The sequence below is a fragment of the Stegostoma tigrinum genome, chromosome 8 (genome assembly GCF_030684315.1).
Source record: "Stegostoma tigrinum isolate sSteTig4 chromosome 8, sSteTig4.hap1, whole genome shotgun sequence".
Classification (NCBI taxonomy): domain Eukaryota; kingdom Metazoa; phylum Chordata; class Chondrichthyes; order Orectolobiformes; family Stegostomatidae; genus Stegostoma; species Stegostoma tigrinum.
In genome coordinates, this window is record NC_081361.1 from 64,859,646 (window position 1) to 64,887,536 (window position 27,891).

Sequence of the window (27,891 nt, forward strand, 5' to 3'; positions counted from 1 at the left end):
TTCCTAGTCGTCTTAGGAGTCTTGTTGTCATACTTTCAACTCTGATGTCCAGAAATGAAAGCCGATTGTAGTTTTCTTCTCTTGTGAATTTAATCCCCGCAAATACCTTGTTGATGAGGTGATGGGTCTCTTCTAGCTTGTTGTGTCTAATAATGACAAATGTGTCGTTCCCATATCGGATCCACAGCTTAGGTTGAATGGGGGACAGGATAGTGTGTTCTAGTCTTTGCATGACTATCTCTGCAGTGAGTGACCTCATGGGTGTGCCATTGATCTGTTTGTATACTTGACCATTAAAGACGAAGTGTGTGGTGAGGCACAAGTCTAGTATGTTGTCATTGCTGATGGAGCTGCTGGTTTGCGTTCCGGCTTCCTCTAATAATGCGGCTAATGTTTCTTTAGCTAGTGGGATGTCAGGTAGACATGAATAATGCTGTGACATCAAAGGATACCGTAAAAATCAGCGACGACAAGACTGTGTTCTTGACGGTGTTGAGGAATTCTTCCGTTGATTGAATGGAATGAGATGATCTGTCGACCAGGTGTCTCAGTCTGTGTAGGTTCTTGGCCAGTTTGTGTGAAGGTGTGCCTGTTAGAGAACCAATTAATCTGAGGGGGATGTCTGGTTTGTGTACTTCAGGAGGTCCGTCGAACTGGGGGATATTCATACCTTCTGGTTTCATTCTCATGTAGTCTGTGGTTATCTGTGCTGCATCCTTTCAGTCTCCTTCAGTATCTGGGTGATCCTATTGCCTTGCTGCAGTGTTGTGTCTATCGCCACCTGTTGGTAAGTGTTTGTATCTGTGATCAGTGCATGTGCTTTCTTGACAAAGTCCGGTATTTTCAATGTGCCCTTTGTCTGCTGGTAGGATTATGATGCTGTTGTCTTTCTTGAGCTTACCTAGTGCTTTTCTGTCTGTGGTCAGGGTGTCGCATTCGTTCCTTCAGTTTAGAGTGGGGATTATACTTTGTCGGATGGCTTAAATAAAAACCGAAAGAATTGCGGATGCTGTGAATCAGGAACAAAAACAAAAAGCTCAGCAGGTCTGGTAGCATCTGTGAAGGAAAAAGCAGTTAATGTTTCGAATCCGGTGACCCTTCCTCAGAATTTCTGTTAACTCTGTTTTTTCCTTCACAGATGCTGCTAGACCTGAGCTTTTCCAGCAACTTTGTTTTTGTCAGATGGCTTGTGTTTCGTCTGTGAGTCAGTTCTCTTATAATGTAGTCTCCAGGGCGGCCATGAAGTCTGTTCTGTCACATCTTTGTGGTGATGGTTCAGTCCATGTATTAAGACGGCTTTCTCAGTTTCTGTGAGTCGTTTGCTGAATAGGTTTCTTATCCATGTATCCGGTTTGTTGTTGTCCTTGTCTTTGTGGTGGATCAGTTTGGTAAGTTTCTCCTGTAGCTTGTATCTCCTCTTAGTTTTGGTCGTGTGTTGTTTGATGATGATGGGCTCATTCTAGGTTTGTTGTCTACTACGGGTCAGTAGTATTTAGGTACTGTGATTTTTGGTGTGAAATTTCCCATTTATACAAGTCCAACCCACCACCTCATCAACAACGTATTCACGAGAGAAGAAGAGAACCACAATCCGCTTCTGTTTCTGGATGTCCAAGCTAAACGTATGAGTTCCAAACTTCAGTATGCAGGGAGGCAACCCACATTGACCAAATCCTCAACGTTCACAGCAACCACCCCAACATCTACAAACAAAACTGTAATAAGGACACTATTTAAATGAGCCAGCACTCTCACTGCAGAACAGTCCAGAACAATGCAGGAAAGAGGAAGAGCGCCTACAGAAAACCTTCGGTATGAACGGATATCCCCGCAACTTCATCCACTGGTGCCTACTAAACAGACAGCAAGAGGACCCAGTACACCCTAATACTCTGGCCACACTGCCCTATGTCAAGAACATATCAGAACTGACAACCGAGACTCCGAAGACCATTAGGAATCATGGTAGCACACAAGCCCACAGCCACTCTACAACAAACACACTCAAGGATTAACGACCCCATTCCTGCAACTTTAAGAACCAAGATAACACTGTGGAGCTGGATGAACACAGCAGGCCAAGCAGCATCTCAGGAGCACAAAAGCTGACGTTTCGGGCCTAGACCCTTCATCAGAGAGGGGTCTCTGATGAAGGGTCTAGGCCCGAAACGTCAGCTTTTGTGATCCTGAGATGCTGCTTGGCCTGCTGTGTTCATCCAGCTCCACACTTTGTTATCTTGGGTTCTCCAGCATCTGCAGTTCCCATTATCACTTTAAGAACCAATGTAGTTTACAAAATACCATGCACCAACTGCCACAAACATTACGTCAGGCAGACAGGAAGGAAACTAGCCATCAGAATACATGAATGTTGGCTAGCTGCAAAACGATGCAACAAACTTTCCCGAATATCAGTACACTCAAATAATGAAGGCTATCAGTTGAACTAGAACAACGTAACTATAGTAGCCTAAGACAAGCATAGACACGTATGAGATTTCCTAGATGCTCAACCCGTAATGCAATCATCAAACAGATGGAATCGGACTCCATATACAAACCCATACAGAACAAAACTGAAAATGACACCACTCCCCAAAATGGACCAGACAGTATAAATTCCAAGTGGAGTAGAACAGCATCGCTTCATTGAAGGCCTCACTCACGTTGCCTAGCATAGTGATGAAACGTCCGAATAAAAAGAAACCAGCTCAGCAAGCAAGCCGACAAGTTCATACAAAGCACTTGTCAAGACATTCTGCTTTCATTTTTATTTGGTACTGCAAAAATTATATTTTAATTTGAAAATCCTCAAACTTTATTATCTGTTTTTCTTCACTGAGTATTTTTTATTTCTCTTCCTCTTTCTCAGACAAGTCAGTGTATGTGGCTGATGCAGGCTCTGGGATTCTTGCTCTCTGCCCTCCAGGTGGAGGAAATCCTTAGGAACCTGCATTCCCTCATCAGCCCCTACATTCAGCAGCTGGAGAAACTTGCTGACGAGCCGGTATGTACAACGAAAAGCCAGCAATATCATATGGCCTGAAACCAATACTTCAGCATTGCGGGCCTTTTTTTATATACTTCATTGTTTTTGTCCCAGATCCAATCATTTATTTTCACCCTATTTATCTTAAATACAGGGAGTTTTTTTTTTAATGTTTAATGTTGATCTCAAATCATGTTAATCTGCTAATTTAAATTCCAACAGCACAAAATTTAAAAAAAAAAGACACCAGTACACACACTTAGACAATATTCATTTTGCACTAGTCAATTTACAGTTATTGAAAGCTACTCACTTATGTGCAGGTGAATTTGCTAGTTTAATTTTAACATTTCTCGAATATTTACAACACTAACGTTGTGATTAAATTGCATTTTCTTACTTCATTGCATTCTGCAAAGAATTGTGTTTCATAAGTGGCAACGTTTCCAATTCTTAGAGCAAGGTTGCTTTTAAAATTCAAGTTGGTTACTGTTTCTTGAACAACTTAAAAGCTCCAGGATGGAAAGACTAGGAAAGGAGGTGCAATCCATTGAAATTCCAATGTTGGATCATCCAGTTTAGAAATAAACTGAATTTTGAACATATCAGTTGCTTGTTCTGCTACACTAAATGATAGATTACCTCAAATGTGTATCACTCGAGTTTAAAAAAGAAGCAAATTATAATGTTTCATTGTTACTTTCCATAAATCTTTGTGATGCCTTCGGAGTGATCTTGCTTTTGCTGTTTTATACTCTGCCAGTGTTTTCCTCTTTCCCCTCACCTCTCCCATTTAGCTGGCTTGTTGCTTACCTGAGCAGCCATAGTTTTTATTAATTCTTTTAGAATTAAAGAGATTTATAGCATGGAAACAAACCCCTCAGTTCAACTTGTCCATGCTGATCAGATATCCTAAATAAATCTAATTCCATTTGCCAACATTTGGCCCATATCCCTCTGAAACCCTTCCTATTCATATGCCCATCCAGATGCCTTTTAAGTATTATAATTGTACCTGCATCCATCATTTCCTCTGGCAGGCTATTTCATGTATACACTGCTTTCTGCATGAAAAGTTGCCCGTTAGATTCCTCTTAAATCGTTCCCTTCTCAACGTAAACCCATGCCCTCTAGTTTTGGACTCCCCAATTCCAGGGATGTGACCTATTTCTATTTACCCTATCCATTCCCCTCATAATTTTATAACCCTCTATAAGGTCACCCTTCAGTCTCCGATAGTCCAGGGAAAATAGGCCCAGCTTATTCAGTCTCTCCCCATAGCTCAAACCGAGCAGCGCTGGCAACATCTGTGTAAATCTTTTCTGAACCTTTCAAATTTCACAACATCCTTCCTGTAGCAGGGAGACCAGAATTGGATGCCGTATTCTAATAGTAGCCTAACCAATGTCCTGTGCAGCTGCAACATGACCTCCCTACTCCTTTATGCAATGCACAGACCAAGAAAGGCAAACATACCAAATGGCTGCTTCATTATCCTATGTACCTACAACTTCAGTTTCAAGGAACGATGAACCTGTACTTCAAGGTCAGTATGTTTAACAACACTCCCTGGAATCTTACCATTGAGTGTATAAGTCCTGCCCTCATTTACCTTCCCAAAATGCAGCACCTCACATTTATCTAAATTAAACTCCATCTGCTGCCCCTTGGCCTGTTAGCCCATCTGATCAAAACCCATTGTACTCAGAAGTAATCGCCTTCTCTTCACTACCACCACCAGTTTTGCAAACATAGTTACCATACCTTCTATGTTTACATCCAAATCATTTATATAAGTTACAAAAAGCAGTGTACCCAGCACTTATCCTTGCGACACACGTCTGGTCACAGGCCTCCAGTCTGACAGCCATCCACCACCACTCTACCTCCTACCTTCAAGTCAGTTCTGTATCTAAATAACTACAACGCCCACTATTCCATGCAATCTAATCTTGCTAACCAACCTACCACGAGGAACCTTGTTGAACACTTTACTGAACTCTATTTAGACCACATCCACCGCACTGCCCTCATCAATCCTCTTTGTTACTTCTTCAAAAAGTCAAGATAGTGAGATTTCCCACACGCAAAGCCATGTTGACTATCCCTAACCAGTCTTTGTCTTTCCAAATACATGTAAATCCTGCCCCTTGGGATTCACTCCATCAACTTGTCTGCCACTGATATCAAGCTCACCAGTCTGTAGTTCCCTGGCTTTTCCTTAATCGGCTTAATTGTGCAAAGTTTTGTAGTATAATGACCAGAACTCAAACTTGCACACTTGAGTGGGGTACAGTTAGATTTGATGGGTAGAGTGTGCAGAATGATGCCAACACCGTGAGTCAGGCCTCACAATACATGTGAAAGTTCATGCCATGTGCTTGATATGGAGTGGTGCCCCTCAAGCTATATAACCATTTCATTCTCTGTCTCTGTCTGCCCAACAAAGATGCTTATCGTCCCTGTTGCCAATGGTTAATTATCTGACCTTCCACTTAAGAGTATCCTGTTAGTGCCTTTAAAATATTAACTTAACATCTCAGGCCTTTTGTTTCACCATTGTTATTAAATTGTTAGTCTCACCTGGAAATTTACAAGGATTTTGATTAGTAGGGAATTTTTATTCACTCATGGTGGGTGACTGTTGCTGGCTGCCCAGCATTCATTGTCTGCCCTTGAGAAGGTGGTAGTGAGTTGCTGACTTGAACTGCTGCAGTCCACCTGCTCTAGGCTGATGCACGATGCTATTAGGGAGGGAATTCCAGGATTTTGACCCAACAACAGTGAAAGAACAGCAATGTTTTTCCAAGTCAGGATGATGAGTGTCTTGGAGGGGAACTTGCTGGTCGTGGTGTTCCCATATGTCTGTTGTTCTTGAGCTTGTCCTTCAGGTGGAAGTGGTGGTATATTTAAAATGTGCGGTCCAAGGATCTTTGAATTTTTGCAGTGTATCTTGTTGATCCTACACAATGAGCGTTGGTGATAGAGGGAGCTGATAATTATATGTGTTGCCAATCAAGTGAATTGTTTTGTCCTGAATAATGTCAAGCTTCTTGAATGTTGTTGGAGCTGTAGTGATACAGGCAAATGGGGAGTATTCCTTTGTACTCCGGACTTGTGCTGAGTGGATAATGGATGGGAATCGGGTGAATTACTCACTACAGTATTCCTCGCTTCTGACTGGCTTTTATGTGGTTAGTCCAGTTGAGTTTCTGGGCAATAGTAACCCAATGAGTTGACAGTCGGGGATTCGGTGATGGTAACATCATTGAGTGTCAACGGATGATGATTTGAGATTGTTTCTTATTGATGATGGTCATTGCTTAGTACATGTGTGGCATGACTGTTGCTTGCCACTTGTCAACCCATGTCTGGATATTGCCCAGATCTTGTTGCATTTGGAGCATGGACTGCTTCAGCATCTGAGGAGTTGTAAATGATGCTAAACATTGTGCAATTGTTGGCAAGCATCCCTATTTCTGACTTATGATGGCAGCAATGTCATTGAAGCAGCTGAAGATGGTTGTGCCTCTACCCTCTGAGGTACTCCTGCAGAAATGTCTCAGAGGTGAAGTGATGGTCCTCCAATTACCACAAGCATCTTCTTATACGCTAGGTATGACTCTAACCACAGGAGAGTTTTTCCCAATATCCATTTGATTCCGCACTTGATAGAATGCAGCCTTGACATAAAGGGCTGTCACTCTTAGCTCACCACTGGAATTCAGCACTTTTGTCCATGTTTGAACCAGGCCTGTAATGAGGTCAGAAGCTGTGAGACCCAGGCGGAACCCAAACTGAGTCACAGCTAAGGAGCTGCTTGATAGCACTGTTGATTACACCTTCCAACACTTTACTGTTGATTGAGGGTAGGCTGATGGGGTGGTAATTGTGTGGATTGGATTTGTCCTGCTTTCTCTGTACAGCATATAACTTGCCAATTATCCACATGGTTGGGTAGATACTAGTGAAGTGACTGTGCTGAAAGAACTTCACTAAAGGAGTGACTCATTATAGAGCACAAGTCTTCAGTACTACTACCGGAATGTTGACAGGGCCCATAACCTTTGCAGCATCCACAACCTCCAGCCATTTATTGATATCATATGGAATGAATTGAATTGGCTGGGTGTGCAAATTAAGTGGATTAGACATGGGAAATGTTGGGGTACAGGGAAAGGGTAGGGAAATGGGTCTGGATGAGATGCTGTTCGGAGAGGCAGTGTAGACTTGTTGGGCCAAATGGTCTGTTTCCACACAGCAGGGATTTTATGATTTATTGATATCAACTGGAGTGAATCAAATTTGTTGCCAGTTGGCATCTTTGACACTAGGGATCCCAGGAGGAAATCGAGGTGGGGCATCCACTCAGCACCTCTGGCTAAAGATGGATGCAGTTGCTTCAAAATTTTTTGTTTGTGTACTGATGTGATGGACTGTCTCATCATTGAACTGCCCCTTCCAGTGAAGAGTTTAGTTATCCACCACCATTTCAGAACTGGATGTGACACAGCTGCAGAATTTAGATCTGACGGCTGTGCAGTCACTTAGCCCCACCAAGCTGCTGCTGTTTAGCATGCAATAGTCCTGAGTAACTGCGCTAAGTTTGTAACTCATTTTTAAGTATGCTTTGCGCTGTCCCTGGCATGCACCCCTGCATTCTTCTTTGAACCAGGATTAATTGCCCTACCTGATGGTAATTTAGACTGGGTTATGTCAGGATGTGAGATTACAGGTTGCTGTTGAATACGTTTCTGCTGAGGCCCACCGCACTTCATTGGGTGCCTAATTCTGAGTTGCTAGAATCTGTTTGAAATCCTACCAGAATTGACATGGACAGATGCAAAGAAACAGGTAGCTTGGTGAAGACAAGGTCAAGTATTTTTTGGCCTTTTGTTGGTTCCCTCACTACCCGCCAGTCTAAAGCTACGATCTCTTACATTCAGCTAGCTTAGTCAGTGGTGGCTCTACAAAGCCACTTTTGATGACACACAGACATTAAAGTCATCCGCAGAGTACATTATGTGCTCTATAATTGCCACCCACTGTGCTTATTCCAAGTAGTGTTCAATGTGGAGGGTTACCAATTCATCGGCTGAGTATTAAGTTTGGTAGATAGTAGTCAGCAGAAGGTTTCATCCATGTTTGATGTGATACTGTGAGCCTTCCTGGTGCCAAAATCTATGTTGAGGATTTTCAGGGCAACTGTTTCTTACCTGTGTGTCACTATCTCTGGGTCTGATCTCCCTTTGATGGTACAGGGTGATGTCTAGGACATCGTCATACTCAAGAATCACTCATTACATTATCAACAGTGTCAGAATGTTGCTTGACTAGACTGTAGGCGGCTCTGCCAATTTTGATAGCTATTCCTGCAAATAAAGCATTACAGATCATTAAAAATTGCTGCAATAATAAAAAGGTTTTCTTCACCACTCAATATTTCTTTTGCCCATTATTATAAATCAGACTCCTACTACTTGCCCAACAGCTTGTTTATTTTTGAACGTCTCTTATTCTGCACAAAGCAGAAGAATCCTTGCTGTCATTATTGTTGTCTTCGAAGGTACTCAGAGCAAAATATTTCACACTGGCATCATTGTTGGTCAACGCATTCCCACCTAGCAGTCAGTCAATGCTTCATGAAGCATTAATTGGAAGGAAACAGGAGTTCTGCACCTCACTATGCCCCTATCCCTCATCCACTGTATTAGAGTGGTCAGTAGTGTAGTGATAGTGTTATTGGAGTAGTCATCTGGACGAAATTTGGGACAGAGATTTGAATCCTATTGTGATAACAGGTGAAATCTGAATTTGATTATCAAATCTGGAATTAAAAGTAACTAGTTTAATGCTGACAATGAAACTATTCTTGATTGTCAACCAGTTCACTAATGTCTTATAGGGAAAAATATCTGCCATTCTTAACTGCTCTGGCCTCAGTGTAATTCCACACTCTCTCAGCAATGTGGCTGACTCTAAAATACCCTTTGAAACTACCTAGAAAACCATTCTGTTCTGTTAAACCATTGCAAAGCCTTAAGAGAAGGAATGACAGAAGGCTTCCTGGCATCTACTCATGCACCACAAACATAACGTCAATCCTGCAAGCCCTCATGAATGAAGAAAGTGCATTTTTACAGGTTGCTATTAATTTAGCCTCTGTTTTACAGTCTCCAGTCTTCTGTGTGGCAAGCCTATAGTTTCTTTAAAATCACTTAATGCTTTAAAATTGAAATGAGAAATCTTGCAAGGATGTAGGATTTTGTATAATTGATTATCTAAGAGTTGGTTCTCAGATAAACTTTGAAATTTGAGCAAGTTAGGTAATTTGGCTACCTGATGACTTGCAGCTTGATTTTAAAGCCTGGTGCTCAGAATGGTTAATGGTTCTGATGGATCTGCCTGCAAAAGCTCTTAACCATTCTGTAATCGCACTTTTTTTTTGTTCACAAACTCAGGGTCTTCTATTCAGATTGATTTCACATCCTGAATTGTGGGTTGACATGTCTGAGGCACACTCAGTATTGTTTGGAATAGGGAGACCTTGTGGAATAATATGAAGGTGTCAGTAGTCATTCACCTCCATTTGCCTCAAATTGTTTTGATCTTCCATTTGTTTAGTAGGAAACACAACAAAGCTTTCTTGAAACTCCGTAGTCTTTTTTGTGTTGGCCTCTTCTTAAAGTGGTATGTGAATTCCACTGGCTGAGGTATTCTCTCTTAGACCCTTATTTAATCAGCTGTTCTCTGCAAGCTTGATACTGCCTGTTGTCCACATGACAAGTCACCTAAGGCAGCCGCCTTAACCACTTACATATGTCCAATTATTAAAAAGTATTGACTGCAAATTCATAATATGACTCTCACATGCTGAGTGCAATGTGTATAATCTTTATTGACTGGAACTGGCATGTGCTTAGTTTACCATTACAGTCTAACAATGACAACAGCAATTTGTGTTGATATAGCACCTTTAGTGTTATAAGGTGTTCCATGGCATTTCACAGGACTATTTTAAAATATGACAATAAATCACATAAAGTGATAATGGACCAAGAGGAAGGTTTAACACTCTTTTAAAGGTGGAAAGCCAAGAAATGCACAGTGGACCTACGTAACCAAAGGCACAGTAATTATGCTAGCGGTGCAGATCTTTGGTGTAGCTGGAGGAGATTACAGAGGGAGAGAGGGTGAGAGGGCGAGACCATGGAGTGATATGAAACCAAGATGTAGAGTTTTAAAGTAAACACATTACCTGGCCTGAAGCCAGTGTAGGTTACCAAGTATAGGAGTGATGCGGGTAAAGGCAACTTGTGTAAATTAGGACATGGGCAGCAGGGTTTTGGATATTTTAAATTTTGGGAGACTGGGAGTGGAATAGTGAAATGTAGAAGTAATGAAGGCAAGTTTGCAGAGTTTAAGCAGCAGATGACCGGAGATGGAAGTGAACCTTAATGACTTCAAGGTGGAAGTAGGCAGTTTTAGTGCAAATATGCAACAGGAAACTAATATTGGGAATCAAATTTAGTAGCAAAATTCCAAGCCCACTGAAAATATTTACTTTCAGATAATTGCAAAAGAAAAGGATTGAGTTGGTATTTGGAGAATGGAATTTAAACCAGGGTCAAAACAGTGGCTGCGGTCTTCCCAAGGTTTAATGGGGGCAAATTCTCACCCAGAAGAGATATCCAATAAACCATCTGATGACTTAACAGCAGCATTGTTATCAGTATATTTAACAGTGATACTGTCGTCATAGTGTTCCCTCAAATCTGGCTTTGGCATTGGCCTGGGTTGTCTACAATGTCTAGGAAGGAGATGGGAAGCCATCGCCTTCAATTCTACAGCAAAGATATATAATCGTGAGAGTACTGGAGGGGATAAATGCTGAAAAGTTATTTTCCTTTTTGAAGAAAATAGGTGTAGGGGGACATAGCCTTAAAAAATAAGGGTCCCACTTTAGGCAAATGAGGAGAAATCTTCATCCTTGCTGGTTGGGGGCGGGGGGGCGGGCAGAGCAGAGTTTCTGGAACATCCATTCTCAGAGAATGGTTTGGGGAGGGGTTATTGATTAATGAGGGCTTGTGATGGGAGTGGAAAATGGACGGTGCAAGAATGTGCGTTAAGGCGACGATCAACCAATCTTGTGGAATGATGGTTCAGCCTAGATGGCCAAAATGGTAAACTCCTTCTAATTTGAATATTTGAGTGAAATATTGGGCATTTTTAGGCCATACGACATCTGTGAAGGAAGCAGGCTTGTTAAGTCGATAACTAATACCTACGCACTGCTTCCAGCAATTTTCGTACTTTTGACACCAGATTTTCAATGTTGGCAACAAAAACAGAAATTGTGGGAAAAACTCTTGAATGCTAGCATCTGTGGAGAGAAAGAAGTTAACATTTTGGGTCCATTGATCCTTCTTCAAATGGGTCAGCTTTCTTTCGACATTGCTACCAGATTGCCTGAGTTTATCTATCAGCTTCTGATTTCCAACATCTGCAGTTCTTCGCGTTTTTATTGGATAATGGTACATTTTGAATTTTGCTGCATAGAACATATCTTTTCTGTGACTTTTGTGTGACAGTGCTTTATTGTGTTCTCAGTGTTGCATGTGTAAATATCAGATCGTTACAGTGTCTTGTCAAATGAGTATTTCAGTATTGAGACTTTTCCTCCGTTTTCTGCATGGCAACTTTGCAAAGTTGCTTTTCTTTTTAAAAAAAATTTAAATTATTATCAATCTGGCTAGGATTGAATTCATTTGTATATGTGAAGTTCTCCTTCTGTTCAAAATTTTATTGCGACCTTTCATTTAATTTTTTGTTTGCATGTAAACCTTTTCCAGTGTAGAAGTAAAGCATTGCAGAAATAACTTTCTTTTAGACATGTTAATAGTATAGTCTTTGTATCAATGCAATGCAGTTTCTTGTAGCATTGATGATAAAGTTGCAGTGGCGAACTTGGAGGTAGGGCTATCAATCTGCTTTGTTTTGCTGTCAGATTGAATCCTAGCTCTGAAATAGTAAAAAAATTACTTTGTACTAACATTGCTCTTAACTCACTCTAAGGATATCAATTGTTACTTTTTGTCGAACATTTTGGAGTCTGGTTCAGCTGACAAGGCTTATAAATGCAGAATTTGAACTTTTTGTAAAACTAATTGTTTTGCCTTGTTCCAGACAAACCTTTTTGAAATAAAAGAAAAATTGCATGTGGGCAGCTTTCATCTTAAACGTGCTCAAATTAATTTGTGAACAATAACAATGGGCACTATTTCAGGTGTGTAAATGCATTCTGTTCAGTTTTATTTGTTGATATATGGAATTTTATCTTGATTCACAATTCTGTCTATTTATGATTAGCTGCAGCAATTTAAGCTATAAACGTTGAATTCTATTCCCTATGCATGTTTTGGAAGTTTTCTTTCCACTTAAAAATGCCTTACAAAGGTGTTGGTCATAACTTGGCTAGAACTTGTTGCTGGATTAATGCAGCCGTTTTAGAAGTGGTTTTGATCTGATACAGACTACTACCTATCATTTGTTGTCCCTGGTACAATGGCGCGCCACAAAAATGAAAGGTAAGGAAAGTAAATGCCTTTTGAGATCACTTATTAACGTTGTTCAAAAAGTGCTTTATTAAATGCTCACCCAGAGAAATTAATTTATATCACCTCAAAATGCCAGTTTTGCTGGATCAAATCCCAACCCGCATCCAGTGTACTTAAGTTGTAATATTTAAATTTAATAAACTGTCTTCTGTTGCAGTCTTTCAGCAAGGTTTTCTTCATAGTGTGAAGCATCATATGTCTGGCAGTTTTGCCTTTTTTAAATACAGATGATGAAGTCGTCACACAGTGTGTCAACACTCAGGAGGCCGTTCAGTCTATTGTATCCAATCCATCCTTCCAAATGAGCAATCACACAATGCCATTCCTCGAACTTCTTACCATACCCCTGTACATTCTTCCTTTTGAGATAATAATTCCATTCCTTTTTGAATTCCTCTGTCAAACCTAATTCTAGCAAACATTCTGGCAGCACGTTCCTGATCCTAACCACTCACTGCGTGAGAAAATATTTCTCCTTGTATCTCAGTTGGCTCTTCTGCAAGTAACTTAAATCTGCATTGTCTCATTCTTGATCCCTCCATCAGTTATCCCATCTGCATTGGTCCACATTTCTCATGATTTTGAATGGATCTATCAGATCTCTTCTCGAGCATCTCATCTCCAAGGTACTGATCCCAACTTCTCCAAAGTAAGCGACGTTCCTCCATCTCTGGACCCATTCTTTAAAATGTTTTTACATTCTGTCCGCTGCTTTTGTATCCTGTCCAAAGTTTGTGCCCATAACTAAATGCAATACTCCATTTTAGGTCAGAGCAGTATTTATTCAAATTTAATACCAGCTTCCCAAAGTGGGGATCAAAACCCAAGTGCGGTCATCACTGTTCATTTGTGGGATGTGGGTGTCGCTGGATGGCCAGCATTTGACAAGGTGCCGCCTTGAACCACTGCAGTCCTCCTTCTGTAGGTTGACCCACAATGCTATTAGGGAGGGAATTCTAAGACTTTGACCCAGCGACAGTGAAGGAACGTGGAACATTACAACTCAATATGTGTCCTTGGGTCCTTGATATTGTACCGACCTGTGAAACCAATCTGAAGCCCATGAAACCTACACAATTCCATTATTATCCTTATGTTTATCCAATGACCATTTAAATGCCCTTAAAGTTGGCGAGTCTACTACTGTTGCAGGCAGGGCATTCCTTGTCTTTACTACTCTGATTAAAGAACCTACCTCTGACATCTGTCCTATATCTATCGCCCCTCAATTTAAAGCTATGTCCCCTCATGCTAGCCATCACCATCCGAGGAAGAAAGGCTCTCACTGTCCACCCTATCTCATCCTCTCGTCACCTTGTATGAACGGCCATGTATTTCCAAGTCAGGGTGGTGAGTGGCTTGGAGGGGAACTTGCAGGTGGTGGTGTTCCCATATGTCAGCTGACTTTGTCCTTCTAGACAGAAGTGGTTGTGGGTTTGGAAGGTGCTGCCTGAGGATCTTTGGTGAGTTTCTGCAGTGCATCTTGTAGTACACACTGCTGCTGACTGTTGGTGGTGGGGGGAGTGGATGCTTGTGGATGTAGTGCCAGTCAAGCGGGCTGCTTTGTCCTGAATTGTGTCAAGCTTCGAGTGTTGTTGGGGCTGCACTCATCCAGGCAATTGGGGAGTGTTCCATCAGGCTCCTGACCTGTACCTTGTAGATAGCGGACAGGTGTTGGAGGGTTACTCGCCACAGTATTCCCAGTTTCTGGCCTGTGCTTGTAACCACTCTGTTAATGTGGTGAGTCCAGTTGATGGTTAATGATAACACCCAGGATGTTGATATTGGTGGATTCCGTGATGGTAGTACCATTGAATGTCAAAGGATGGTGGTTAGATTGTTTTTCTTATTGGTGATGGCCATAGCATGCCATTTATTTGGTGCAAATGTCACTTGTCACTTGCCACTTGTCAGCCCAACCCTAGATATTGTTCATATCTTGTTGCATTTGAACGTGGACCGCTTCAGTATCTGAGGACACATGAAAGGTGCTGAACTTTGTGCAATCATTGATGAACTCACCCACTTCTGACCTTATGATGGAAGGAAGGTCATCGATGAAGCTGAAGGTGGTTGGGCCTTGGATGCTACCCAGAGAAACTCCTGCAGAGATGTCCTGGAGCTACAGTGATTGACCTCACACAACCATCTTCCTATGTGTCAGGTATGATTCCAACCACCAGAGAGTTTGCCTCTGATACCCATTGATTCCAGTTTTGCTAGGGCTCCTTGTTATGTTCTGAATGCACCCTTGAAATTGAGGGCTGTCACTCTTCCATCACTCCACCTCTGGAATTCAGCTGTTTTGTCTCTGTTTGAACCAAGGCTGTAATGAGGTCAAGAGCTGAGTGGCCCTGGTGGGACCCAAACTGGGCGTCACTGAGCAGATTATTAAGCAGGCGCTGCTTGATAGCACTGTCGATGACACCTTCCATCACTTTACTGATGCTCGAGAATAGACTGATGGGGTGATAATTGTCTGGGTTAGATTTGTCCTGATTTTTGTTTACAGGATATACTTGGGCAGATTTCCATCTTGCCGGGTAGATAACCACTATTCTAACGGTACTGGAACAGTTTGGCTAGAGGGGGGCAAGTTCTGGAGTACAAGTCTTTAGTACTATTGTCAGAATGTTGTCAGGGCCTGTAGCATTTGCAGTATCCAATATCTCCAACCATTTCTTGATATCATGTGGAAGACTGGTATCTGTAATGCTGGGAACAGCTGGAGATGGTTGCGATGGATCATCCATTCAACACTTATGGCTGAAGATTTTTGCGAATGCTTCAGCCTTATCTTTTGCCCTGATGTGCTGGGCTTCCCCATCACTGAGGATGGGGATATTTGTGGAGCCGCCTCCTCCAGTGAGTGGTTTAATTGTCCACCACCATTCACGACTGGATGTGGCAGGACAACAGAGCTTAGATCTGATCTGTTGGCTGTGGGCTCGCTTAGCCCTGTCTTAAAATTCTTCTGAACTCCGAGGTTCGTGCATGGCAATGCCTTCTGAAACTGGTAGTCCATGTTGGGAACAGTTGGCATGCTGGGACCGTTAGATTGGTTTCATAGCCATACAGTGATCCAGTACAATGAGCTAAAATTTTGTAGTAAAGATATCCATGCCATAACAGCTGTGCTGTTCCTCTAAGGTTCTCTGTTCTCTGAGTGGTCATGACTGTTTGCGTGCCTCAAAATGGGATTTCAGTGGTAAAGAAATTTGAGAAACATTGATATATCACAAGTCTCATGCTCTCATACTCTGTGTCCAAATGGCTAGTAGATAAAGCCAGGGACTTCGGAAGTAATAAGACAGTTACAGGCTTTGTATATGAATGTGTGCTGTATTTATAATACAGTGAATAAATTGTTGCTGGAAATAAATGTATATGACCTATAAGGGACAAAGTTGTAAGGTGACCAAATCTGATAACTCTACATTGAAGGGTACCTAAAATTTCAAAAATGCCAGCAGCTAGGAGAAATTGTTAGCTATCTTAGTTAAGAGTGTACTTAACTGCATTCCCTCTAATTTCGTTTTCTTCTGCCGTCCGAGGTTCGTGCATGGCAATAACTTCTGAAACTGGTAGTCTATGTCAGGCACAGTGTTTGGCATGTACAGATCCTCAGGTTGGCTGCACAACCATGCAGTGAACTAGTACAGTAGAAGGCTTAACCTTGGCTTGAAAGAGCAAGACAGAATCTGTTCAGTAGAGGTGAGGAATAGGACAACTAAAGAGGTCACTGGGAATAGTTTATAGGCCCCCAAAAATTAAATGGACCATTTAAGAAAAGTACTGCAGTAGTTAATAATGACTTTTATTCTAATTGAGAAGATCGAATTGACAGAGATAGTCTGGGAAATGGATTCATGGTGTATTCAGAGCAGTTTTCTATAGCCAAAATATTATGGACCCTATGAGGGAGCAGTTTTTCTAGAGCTGGTAATAACCAATGAGGACAGGATTAATTGGTAACCTCACAGTAAAAGAGCCTCAGTGACAGTAATCATAATGTGAGAATTTCATTCAGTCTGAAGTGGAGACATGTGGATGTAAAGCTAGTGTCTTAAAGCTGAATAAAGATAATTAAAAAGGCATGAGGGCAGAGCTAACTTGCGATATTCAGAACTTCAATAACTGTTCATGGACTGAATCAACAAAAATAAGCTGTCACACATAGCAATGACTATGTCTGGAATAAAAACAGAAGTTGCTGGAAAAGCTCGGCAAGCCTGGCAGCATCTGTGAAGAGGAGTCAAGAGTTAAGGTTTCAAGTCCGATGACCCTTTCTCAGAACCGATGGTAGTTAGGAAAATGTCAGCTTGTATGCAGACAATAGGGTGTGGGGAAGGAATAAAGTGTAAATAATAGAGCAGGGTGTAGACCCCAAAGAGAGAGAAGAGGAGGAGTGAGAATGGGAGGAGAGCTGGTGCTCAGCCTGTGCAATAATGAGGTCAGCACTACGATAGCACCGCTCTTAGCATGCCTAATAACCAAGTCAGCACTGGATCTAAGCATATGGAGGACAGTCAGTTCAGAGGAAAACCAGTTGGATTGGGTGAGGTTGGGGGGAGAAGGCAGAGAAATTGAGGCAACCAATGTCACATCAGCAGTTCTCAGTGAGTAGATCAAATGCAGGTAAAAGGCCAGGTGGTGGTGGGCAAAAGGGTCTGTGGGACTCGGAGAGGACCCTTACCCAAAGAAATAGGCACAGAGGTAAAGATGAAGGAAGAAGAGTACAATGTCATGTCATGCCCAAAATTGAAAGACAACAAAGACCTACTTCTTCTGAGCCCATGTTGTTGACTGATAAAGCTTGCTGTGCTCATGCCTTTTGCAAACTCCTGCGAGATATTTACATGATTTTTGTTCCTCTTTTCTTCATGTGTGCACTCTTGCACACTCCCTCCCACTTGCTTGTGCTGTCCCACTGTCTTCCATTGTCTCGCATGTTGTCTCACATAGATGCGGTCCCTTGTTCTTTGCAGGATTGTATCGTCTGACCTTTCTTGCCTACATGAAAGGGCAGCTGGTTTAATAACTTGCACATAGGAAAGTACCTTCATTTAGTAGTGCACTGATATGCCACACAGGCTACATACTCGAATATTCAGAACTTGATTTGAGCCTTATCCCTCATGGTTTGGAGATTGGAATGCTACCACTGATCCAAGAGTGAAATGTAGTTGGGCATAAAACCAGACCTGCAATTTGTGCAGATGGAGTATCAGGTGTTGAAAAAACCCAAAGAAAACCACAGAAGTATTTTAATAAGATGGTGGAATGAGGTTACCCAATGGCAGCTGCAATGTCTGGAATTGTCACAATGCATTTGTGCTTTTGACGATCATTGTAGTACTTATACCGAACACAGTTTGGTTCCCTCTGTAAAAGATAAAACTGACTTGGGGAGCACAAGTTCTTGGGATTGTGAAACATAACACCTCCATTTGATAGCACTATAAAGAGTTAGTAGAATTTCAGATTTTGGCTGCACAAATTATAAAATATAAAAACAAAATGTAGTGGTAAACCAAATAAAATCTCAATCAAATAGCACAGGGCTCCACAATGTGGGAAGATAATTAAGATTTTAACAAGGGCGTGACAAATTCACCAGGATGTCTGGTTAGAGAGAAAACACGCTTGAAGAATTGGATAAATTGTTTGAGTGAAAAGTTATGTTATTGGGCAACAGGACAGAAGTATTAAAAACTTTGAAAAGATAAGGCAGAGCAGATAGAAGTAGACTGTTCCCAGTACTTGAATGGTCAAGTGAGGTACTACAGATACCAAAGTGAATACAAGTGACCTAGAGCAGTGGGTGGTTTAACTTTGAGTTGCAGTCTAAACTCTAATCATAATATTTGTTGATTTGAGATTTTAACCAATGAGGCAATGCTTACTAATCCTGCATTGGGGTAATATCTTCCTACATACTGCTGTGATACTGTGGAATTAATTTTTTGGTTTGTTGGTTGTGACAGAAATTTGGTAAGTGTTCAAGATTAGATTCGATGCGTTGATGAAAGGCATTTGAAGTGATATAGAACCATATGATTGGAATTGTATGTTTCTATGGAGTTTACATCATAACTCTGGATACATTGAGCCAAATGGGGGACAAGGTTCTAATATCCTGGAAGTTTATCTCTTTGGTTTGTCTCAACTTAATATAAATGTAAATTGATACCATTTCCTGTGCATGCTCAAATTTGGTGAATTTTCATAATTAAGGCACAATAGAGATTATTTTAATCAAGTTTTAATAAATCTAGAAAGATACTTTCTATGCATAGAGTGTGACGTAATCTGAAGAGAGGAGAATTGATGATTGAAGCAATCTTGCAGATTTCGTGCTGTTCAGAAGACAGTTGGTTAAAAGCAAACTATAGCTTTAGACTGAAATGTGTAATTGGAATTACTATACATCATCATTCTTGGTAGTTTTTCACTTTTTTAAAAATTTGAACTTTTATTTGTTGCCAGCTCTCTCGCTTATAAATGCCAATTGTTTGCTCCCTTTGAATCTTCATTAACTGTATAATAGAACTTCAGTATGAAGTCGACATTTGTCACCATTGCCATTGAAATACAAGGCAATAACTAGCTGGATATAGATTTACTAAACCAAGAACTTGTCACTATGATGAGGGATTTGTCTATAGTTGCGTTATACGTGTGACTTTTCTCTTTGCAGAAGACTGACAAACTTGTGATTTTCCTACAGTTAACGGGTAAGTCCTTTTGAGAGCAGAGGTGGCTGAGACAATTTTTTTTTTAAGTGCCAACTTTTAAGTTGTGCATAAACCTATCCTAATCTTGGCTTTTATTAAATCAGTTGTTCATTCAGGAATTGGCAGATTTCAATTGATGTTAATTTTAAATTTAATCCATGTTTATTATTACATCTACAAGAATACATTATAATTTGTTCCATGTTCTAAACTTGATTTCCATATTTGCCTCAAAGAAAAAATATATTGAAGGAATGCATTGAATTCAAACTATAAATTCTGCTACCTTGAACATCACTTTCAGCTCTTTTATTCATATAAACATAATGCTTGCAAAAATGTAAAGGTGACATAGGTGAGGATGGGCTTCATGTGCTAAATGGAATTAATTCAAAATGTACACTTTTATACTGCGATTTATTTTGAATTTTACATTATGCTCTTACGCCGTTCTTTCTTCATGCTGCCTTTTAATTTCTGTAGTTCAAAACACAGCAACATAAACATCATTTTAAGAAGAAGAGGGATGATTTTAAGCAGCTGCTACTTAGAAATTTTGTTTTGGAGGAAAATGACGTCTGGCTGCCTAAAATTGAATTGGCAGTGTGGTAGCCAGATCTCTGAGTCACATTGGATGCAAGTTAGTTCAATAAAAGTATGTATCGAGAGAATGCTTTCATGCAGCTGGATAATTTTGGCAAGATCGTATTTTTGTGTTAATTCAGTTTGCAAATACTTGGATTTGGGAATTCTGAAATAAGCAAAGAGAGTTTGAATACTATTTATTGCACAAGCTAAGAAACGTAATTCAATGACTGAGAATCTGATTAAAACTTAGTTAATTTTGTAAATCTCCTTCAATAAATCTTATATGATTGGATCTGTCATCTGCTTGAGAATGTCTTTTCTAGACTTGCAGGAGCCAGTTCCCAGGTACTGACCTAATTAATAGCCAACTTCTGTGATCTGTTTAAACATTTTGCTCTTCCCTGGTGATGAAGCATCTGCAGAACCTTTTTGACCACGAGCCAAGCTGCAGTTAACTACCAGACTTGGCCTCAAATAAGCAAAAGGCTGTTGTTTGGCATGTTTTCCTTTTAGTACAAGCTGTTGCTGATAGTCCAAAAGTCATCTTTGGCTCTCAGTTACAGAGTCGTAGAATCATGCAACGCAGAAACAGATCCTTTGACCAACTGGTCCATGCTGACCAAGTTTCCCAACCCAAATTGGTCCCACTTGCCTGCAATTGGCCTGTGTCCTTCTAGACCTTTCCTGTTCATGTGCCTGTCCAAAAGTCTCTTAAATGTTGTAACTGTGCCTGCATCTACTTCCTCTGGCAGTTCAGTCCACATTCCAACCATTCTCTGTGAAAACATTGACCGTCAGATCCCTTTGAATATTTCTCTTTCCACTTTAAAAATATGCTGCCTAGTTTTGAACTCCCCACCCTAGGAAAAAGACATTTGCTATTCACTTTACAAAACCACAAGGACCCAGATTAACCTCTATAAGGTTCCTCAACCTCTTATGTTCCAGTGGAAAGAAGTCCCAGCCTATCCAACCTCTCCTTATAATTCAAACACTGTAGTTCCAGCATCATCCTTGTAAATCTTTTCTGAAAGGCCCCCAATTTAATAATATCCTTCCTTTACAGGCTGAAGAGAACTGTGCAGAGTACTGCAAAAGTGGCCTCACCAACTTCCTGTACAACCCCAACATGATGTCCCAACTCCTATTCTCAGTGGTCTGAGCAATTGAGGCAAATGCGCTAAATACCTTCTTAACCACCCTGACTACTACTGACACAGCTTTCAAAGAACTATGTACCTGAACCTCTAGGCCTCTCTGTTCAACAATACTACCCAGAGTCTTACCATTAACTGAACAAGTCCTGCCCTTGTTTGTTTTACCAAAATGTAAGAACTCACATTTATACAAATTCCCAGCTCACAGCTCCGAATAAAGTTGATAAAAGAATAAAATAAAAATGGAAAAACCAGCGAGGACTTTAATACTGGATAGATATTTGCTTATCTGTTAAGCTCTAAGAAATTGATTTGTTTTTGAAGCTGTTGCAAATATATATAATATGTTGAAAATGTGCAGTATATTAAAATATTGCATTGTTGTAGACTTCCAACCACCCCTTTCTATTATGAATTTTTAGGTCTACATGGCATTGCAAACATAAGCTGTAGTTTGACCTCCTTCCAATGGTGCTGTAACACCACAATTTTGTAAATCTCAGCGTCTTGGGAAAGAAGCCAAATACAGAAATTGCTAAATTGTATCTATATGCTCAATTGAAATTGTTCCCTGTCTTGTAATTGGATTTTACTTCAGTTTTACATGGTCCTGATTCTGCCTGTGCTATGCAGTATGTAATTGACTAATAGTGTATTAACTCCGTGAGTTAGTAAATCAATGACTATTCTATGCGTTGCTTTCAATGTACTGATATTGTATTGGGAATTGATGTTTACCTGGAATAGCTTTGTTAACTTCTTTCAAGCTGCAACAATATAGATTACTAATGTAATGTCTGCTATGACAAACAGTGAGAAAGACTTTGTAAATCAGTTTTCAAAAATGGCTCTCGCCAGTTGTCTTCCCTCTGTTCCTGGATGTTTTGAGTCCTTGCTGATTCCACAGGTACCAGATACAAAACAACTATTTCATCTAGTTGGCCATTACTTATACCTTAAAAAAAAGTGTTGGTTTGACTAGCAAGGTTTTAGAGCCACACTTCATTCTGTTCAAACTGCTGTTAGAGGTTTACTATGCTTTGTAAAATTCAACCCCTGGATATGTCCCACATTCCATTATCAAATGCAAGGATTGGATTTCATTTGTAGCAACATCATGTTGCCTTGGCTGAAATTGGCTACTTCAACCTAGTAAACAAAAAAAGGTTGTAGAGGAAATAAATGTATCCATGACATACATACACTGTAACTTATTTTTGTAACTAGCATTTAATTTGGTACTTTATTCACTCATCAAATGTGGATGTCACTCCCTCACCAGCTTTATTTCTTGCCCTTTGTTGCCCTTGAATGGAGTGTCCTGCTGGGTTATTTCAAAGGGCAGTTGAGAGTCAAACACATTACTTTGGATCCAGAATTACATATAGGCCAGATTCCTTCCCTAGAGGACATTAATGAGTCCGATGGGTTTTTCTCGACAATCAGCAGTGATTTCATGGTTATCAGTAGATTGAAAATGCAGATTTTTATTTTGAGTTGAATTCAAATTCCACCATCTGTTGTGACAAGATTCGAATCTGGGTCCCCAGAACCTTAATAGAAATTGCTGGAAAAGCTCAGCTGCTATGGCAGCATTTGTGGAGAGAAATGGGAAGTTAACATTTTGGGTCAAATTATCTTCCTCAGGACTTGAGGTTCTGACAAAGGGTCACTCGACCCAAAGCGCTAATGCTGATTTCTATCCATGGATGCTGCCAGCCTGGCTGAACATTTCCAGCAATTTTTATTTTTGTCTCTAATTCACAGCATCTGCAGTTCTTTAGGATTTCCCCAGAATGTTAACTGAGTTTCTGGATCAGTATTCTAATAGTACAAGTTCAATTTTTCAGAGATGTGGGAATTTTGAGATTTTGAGTAGTAACCTGTGTAAGATAAGCATTATATAAACATTCTCAGCAGTCAAGGCAGGTATATTCTTATCTAGTAAATCTGATTTGAGAAGTATACCAGCAAAGTATTGGAGAAGAATTGCAGCTCGGGTTGTGGATGAGATTGCAGACTTGCTCGCCGAGCTGGTGTGTTTGCAGACGTTTCATCATCTTGTTCAGTAACATCGTCAGTGTGCCTCCGGTGAAGCATTGGTGTTCTGTCCCGCTTGTTATTTAGATGCCTCGGTTTGCTGGAGTGCTTGGCGTCACTTCGGGTTCTGTTTTTCAGTAGTTAGTCTACTGGGCCCAATTTGTTAATGGAGTTCCGGTTAAATTGCCAGGTCTCCAGAAATTCCTTGACATATCTCTGTTTGACTTGTACTGTTATAAATGTGTTGTCTGGGACGATGCCAACACTTCACCAGAGGTACACTGATGATGTTACCTTGCAGGGTGACAAAACGTCTGCAATCAAACACGCTGGCTCAGCGAGCAAGTCTACAAACTCAGGTATACCAGCAATTTTCACATGGGTTGTTATCTGTACCTGACAACTTCAGTTTGAGGTGTGCTGCAAGTGTTGCAATCATGCTTGGTCACAAATGTTGCTGTTGATAGCTTGAAAGCGTCTGGTCACAGTTGTCAATTTGTCAATGTCAAAAGAAATGGAATTGCTAAATCATTGGCAGTTGAATAATTAACTTCATGTTTGTAATTTTGAAGATTGTTCAAAAATATATAGGTTAACATTGTGGAACTGAAAACACTCTCCATGTGACTGCCTGTCTAAGTGGGCAACTTATCAGCTAATAGTTAAGTGATAGAAAATAAATGTTTGTAACGGAAGTGAATTGTCAGACTGTACACAAGCTTGAGTGTAAATTGAGGCTTATGTACACCAGTATGTTTTGCCTCTCTCGAACAAATAAGTGGACTACCATTTTGGTGTCAATGTGTGTTGGGGGAGAAAGAATGCATAAAATAAATCTCTATTTGCTGCCTTCAAGTTCTAATGTTCCATTATAGTTTCATTTTAGTTTGAAATAAAATCAGGTGCAAATGAATTGCTATTTAGATAGCCTGACGTAGCTGGAGATAATTCTGTTGCCTGGAATCTGGTATGGCGAGGTTAGAAAATGAGACTTCAGTAACAAAAACCTCATTAACTAACAGAAAATAAAATGATAAAATGGTACTTTTGTGGTAAAATTAACTGACTGAAATGGCTCTGTCACATTAAACCTGACTGGTTTCCATTCTACCTGCCTGCTGTCTACATTTCGTACGACATTCTGTATAAACTTATTTTTATCATAGGAGGAATTGTTGACCTAAGATGGCTGGCTGCACAACCTCGTTTTTGGTTGTAAATATGCACATGAACTAAAGTAATGTTTAAACTTGGCCTGCTGCACCCAAATATTTTACATTACATTCAAAAAGGAAACTATTCTTTTGAAATCGAGGTGCTGCTGGGGAAAGGTTCTTTACTTATGTCTATCCTTAAAAACAAAAATCATCATTTTTTACTTCACTTCTTTGTCCGTTCTCTTATCTTCTGCCTTTTCAGGATCATGGACTTTGTTTCTGATTTTCCTCTATTTACATTTATGTTTTCCTGTATCTAGTTTTGTTGGCCAATAAGTAGGTATATTTTTTTAAATCTTTTTTCTAATTAGTTTGACTCTTTTTTCAATAACTTGTATCCTTGTTGCACTATGTAATTTTAAGCAGCTTCTTGAATTTTTTAAAACTTTTCTTGTGTAACTTGTGTAATAAAGTATTGCTAATTTTGTTTTATGTAAAAAAAATTTGTTTCAGTAAAAGTAATTATTTCAAATTAATCACTCAGTCATTTTTATTTGTATTAGATTTATTTATTTATGTACCTACCGTGATAATTATACTCATGTTAATTATTATGAATTGTTATGGCCATTATGAACATACTTAAGTTTTGATGCTGTAAGTATCGATCATTTAAGTTGCTCATAATTCTGTTCTGTTTTCATGCAATTATAGCTTTGTTTTTGACCTTCCCTTGCAGCCAAATCCATCAAATAAACTAGCAATAATACATATTTTGGGTCTGTTGTCCAATTTGTTCACCACATTGGATATCAGTCACCATGACGATGAGCCAGAAGGCACTGAAGCAAAGAAAAAACCCACCTTGCAAGGACCCAACCCTGTAAGTACTACCAGTGGTACTAACATGGGATTCTCATGGCTTGATCTTTGTATTTCTAAAAACAACTATGATGTTTATGTTGCCAGGAGCATATTTAGGGGGGAATTTTCTGTTTTGTAAAGTTAATTTGACATTCAGAAGCAACCATTAACGGTGATGATTTGTCTACAGGTTGTGGTGGTCCTCCAACAAGTCTTCCAACTCATACAGAAGGTGTTGTCTAAATGGCTGAATGATGCTCAGGTCGTTGAGGTAAGGTAGATTGTTAAAATACATTAGATTTGGTAAAATACATCTGGCAGTTCTGATTTGTTGATTTCAATTTTGGATTAAAGTTATCTTCCTCTTCAATGTACAGTTTAGCTTTTTAATGGAAAAGAAATTGGAAAACTGATTAACTTGCACAATCACTTTCTGGTATACAGGGAAGTGATCGTAACTATTTTTGTGAGCTACTTCTGAAAACCTTTGCTTATAATTAACCCTTAGTGCATGTTTACTTGACCACATTAGAGCTTCAGCGTGCTTCATAAAAAGATGTGATGTGGGTTTGTATCTGATTCGTAGTCACCAGTTAGTCAGTACAACAGCAAATTATATTTATGGAGCACAGTTGACACAGAAAAAAAACCCCAAAGCTCTTCCAAGGGATAATCAGTTTTTTTTAGAACCATGCCAACAAGACAAAGAAGATAGTTGAAATGGCAATGAAAGAGGTAAGTATGAAAGATGTGCTTCAAAGAGAGAGAGAGCAAGAGGAGATCCGGTAAAGATTTTAGAACCTGTGCCCTGACACCTTGAGGCACACCTGGTAATAGTGGAGTGAGGAGCAAGATGACACAAAAAAGACCAGAGTCATGAGATTGTGTAGATTTGAAGGAGTTTACAGAAATGGGGGCCACCTTTCTGACCAATCTTGTGAAGACGTTTTCCTGATACCTCTTCCTTTGGCAAGACAGCAGAGAGTCCAACTTTGGCAATTTTGGAAAAGGGCTAAAAATTTCAGGATTTACTGTGTGCCACTGCTTGAAAGTTCAGCTGTAAGGTTGGGATCAGAGGTGGCAAGGTATTGATTGCTGAATCTGGGGAAAGAGACAGAGAAAACGTGGGCCGGCAGTTACTGGAAGTGGTGAGAAAACCCTTGACAAGTGGCACTTGAGTTAGGAAAAGGAGAGGGAGAAGGTTGGTATTTGAAGCCGGTGTCTGTCTTGGTATAAAGTAGCAAGCTGCTAAAGGATTATTCACCTGTCCAGTCGGAAAGCTCAGGCTTGTGTTTATGTTCAGTTTGCTTGCCTAGACCCAAAAACAATGAAACTAGCTTGAATGTATCTCATTGTCCAAGGAGATACAGAGAGGAAATGTCAGACAGTGGACTGGATTTTGGCTGAATCATACTTGCTTGGGAATGCTTTAAATAATGTGGGGTGGACCAGACTTGGGATTTTTATATTTTTTGGGGAGGGATATAGACATCATTAACAATATTTGCCAATATTTGTCCATTTCAAACAGCCTTTGAACTCAGATGGACGATAGACCTTTTCAGAAGGCATAAAAGAATCAACCACATTGCTTTAGATCTGGAGTTATGTGTAGGCTGGACCAGGGAAGGTTGAAAGATTCCTTTCCTAAGGGAAATGGATGAATTAGATGGGCTTTTAAGACCTGCAATAGTAAATTCATGCCAGTGTTACTGAGCCGAGCTTTATATTTCGGATTTATTAATTGAATGTAAATTCCGCAGCTGCCTTGTTGGGTTTGAACCCATATGCAGAAACCATTAATTTGGGCCTCTGGAGTACTACTCAGTGGCACTATTGCTACAACACCGTTATCCCATTTTGCATTCCTGCAATTGTCATTGAAATAACTCCATAGAGGCTGGTATCCCAATAGACAATAGGCGCAGGAGTAGGCCATTCAGCCCTTTGAGCCAGCACCACCATTCATTATGATCATGGCTGATCATATCACCACAATCAGTATCGTGTTCCTGCCTTATCCCCATATCCCTTGATTCCACTACCTTTAAGAGCTCCATCCATCTCTTTCTTGCAAGTACCCAGAGACTTGGCCTCCACTGCCTTCTGGGGCAGAGCATTCCATATGCCCACCACTCTCTGGGTGAAGAGGTTTTTCCTCAACTCTGTTCTAAATGGCCTACCCCTTATTTTTAAACTGTGTCCTCTGGTTCTGGACTCACCCATCAGCAGAAACATGCTCCCTGCCTCCAGATTTCCCATAACCTTAATAATCTTAGACGCCTCAATCTGATCCCCTCTCATCCTTCTAAACTCAAGAGTATACAAGCCCAGTTGCTCCAATCTTTCAATATATGATAGTCCCGCCATTCTAGGAATTAACCTCATGAACCTACGCTGCACTCCCAAAATAGCAAGAATGTCCTTCCTCAAAATTTGTAGACCAAAACTTCACACAATACTCCAGGTGCAGTCTCACCAGGGCCCTGAACAGCTGCAGAAGGACGTCTTTGCTCCTGTACTCAAATTCCTCTTGTTATGAAGGCCAGCATGCCATTAGCTTTCTTTACTGCCTGCTGTATCTGCATGCTTGCTTTCATTGACTGATGTACAAGAACACCTAGATCTCGTTGTGCTTCCCCTTTACCTAACTTGACTCCATTGAGATAGTAATCTGCCTTCCTGTTCTTGCCGCCAAAGTGTATAACCACACATTTATCCACATTAAACTGCATCTGCCAT

The 27,891-nt window shown here is 40.3% G+C and overlaps 1 protein-coding gene across 5 annotated transcripts in view; it reads left to right on the forward strand.

Annotated features, from left to right (window-relative positions):
• ipo13b (importin 13b) overlaps positions 1-27,891 on the forward strand; it is a 180,111-nt gene that overhangs the window by 91,018 nt on the left and 61,202 nt on the right. For 3 of the 5 annotated variants that reach the window (XR_007248427.2, XM_048539244.1, XM_048539245.1), the window contains 3 exons: positions 2,873-3,007; positions 25,025-25,168; positions 25,340-25,420. Coding sequence is in view for 4 of the 5 variants with exons in the window: in XM_048539244.1 (XP_048395201.1) it covers positions 2,873-3,007; positions 25,025-25,168; positions 25,340-25,420 (360 nt within the window). In the remaining variant the exon portion in view is untranslated. The remainder of the gene's footprint in view (positions 1-2,872; positions 3,008-25,024; positions 25,169-25,339; positions 25,421-27,891) is intronic. The other 2 variants (XM_048539246.1, XM_048539248.1) reach the window with 2 other exon arrangements.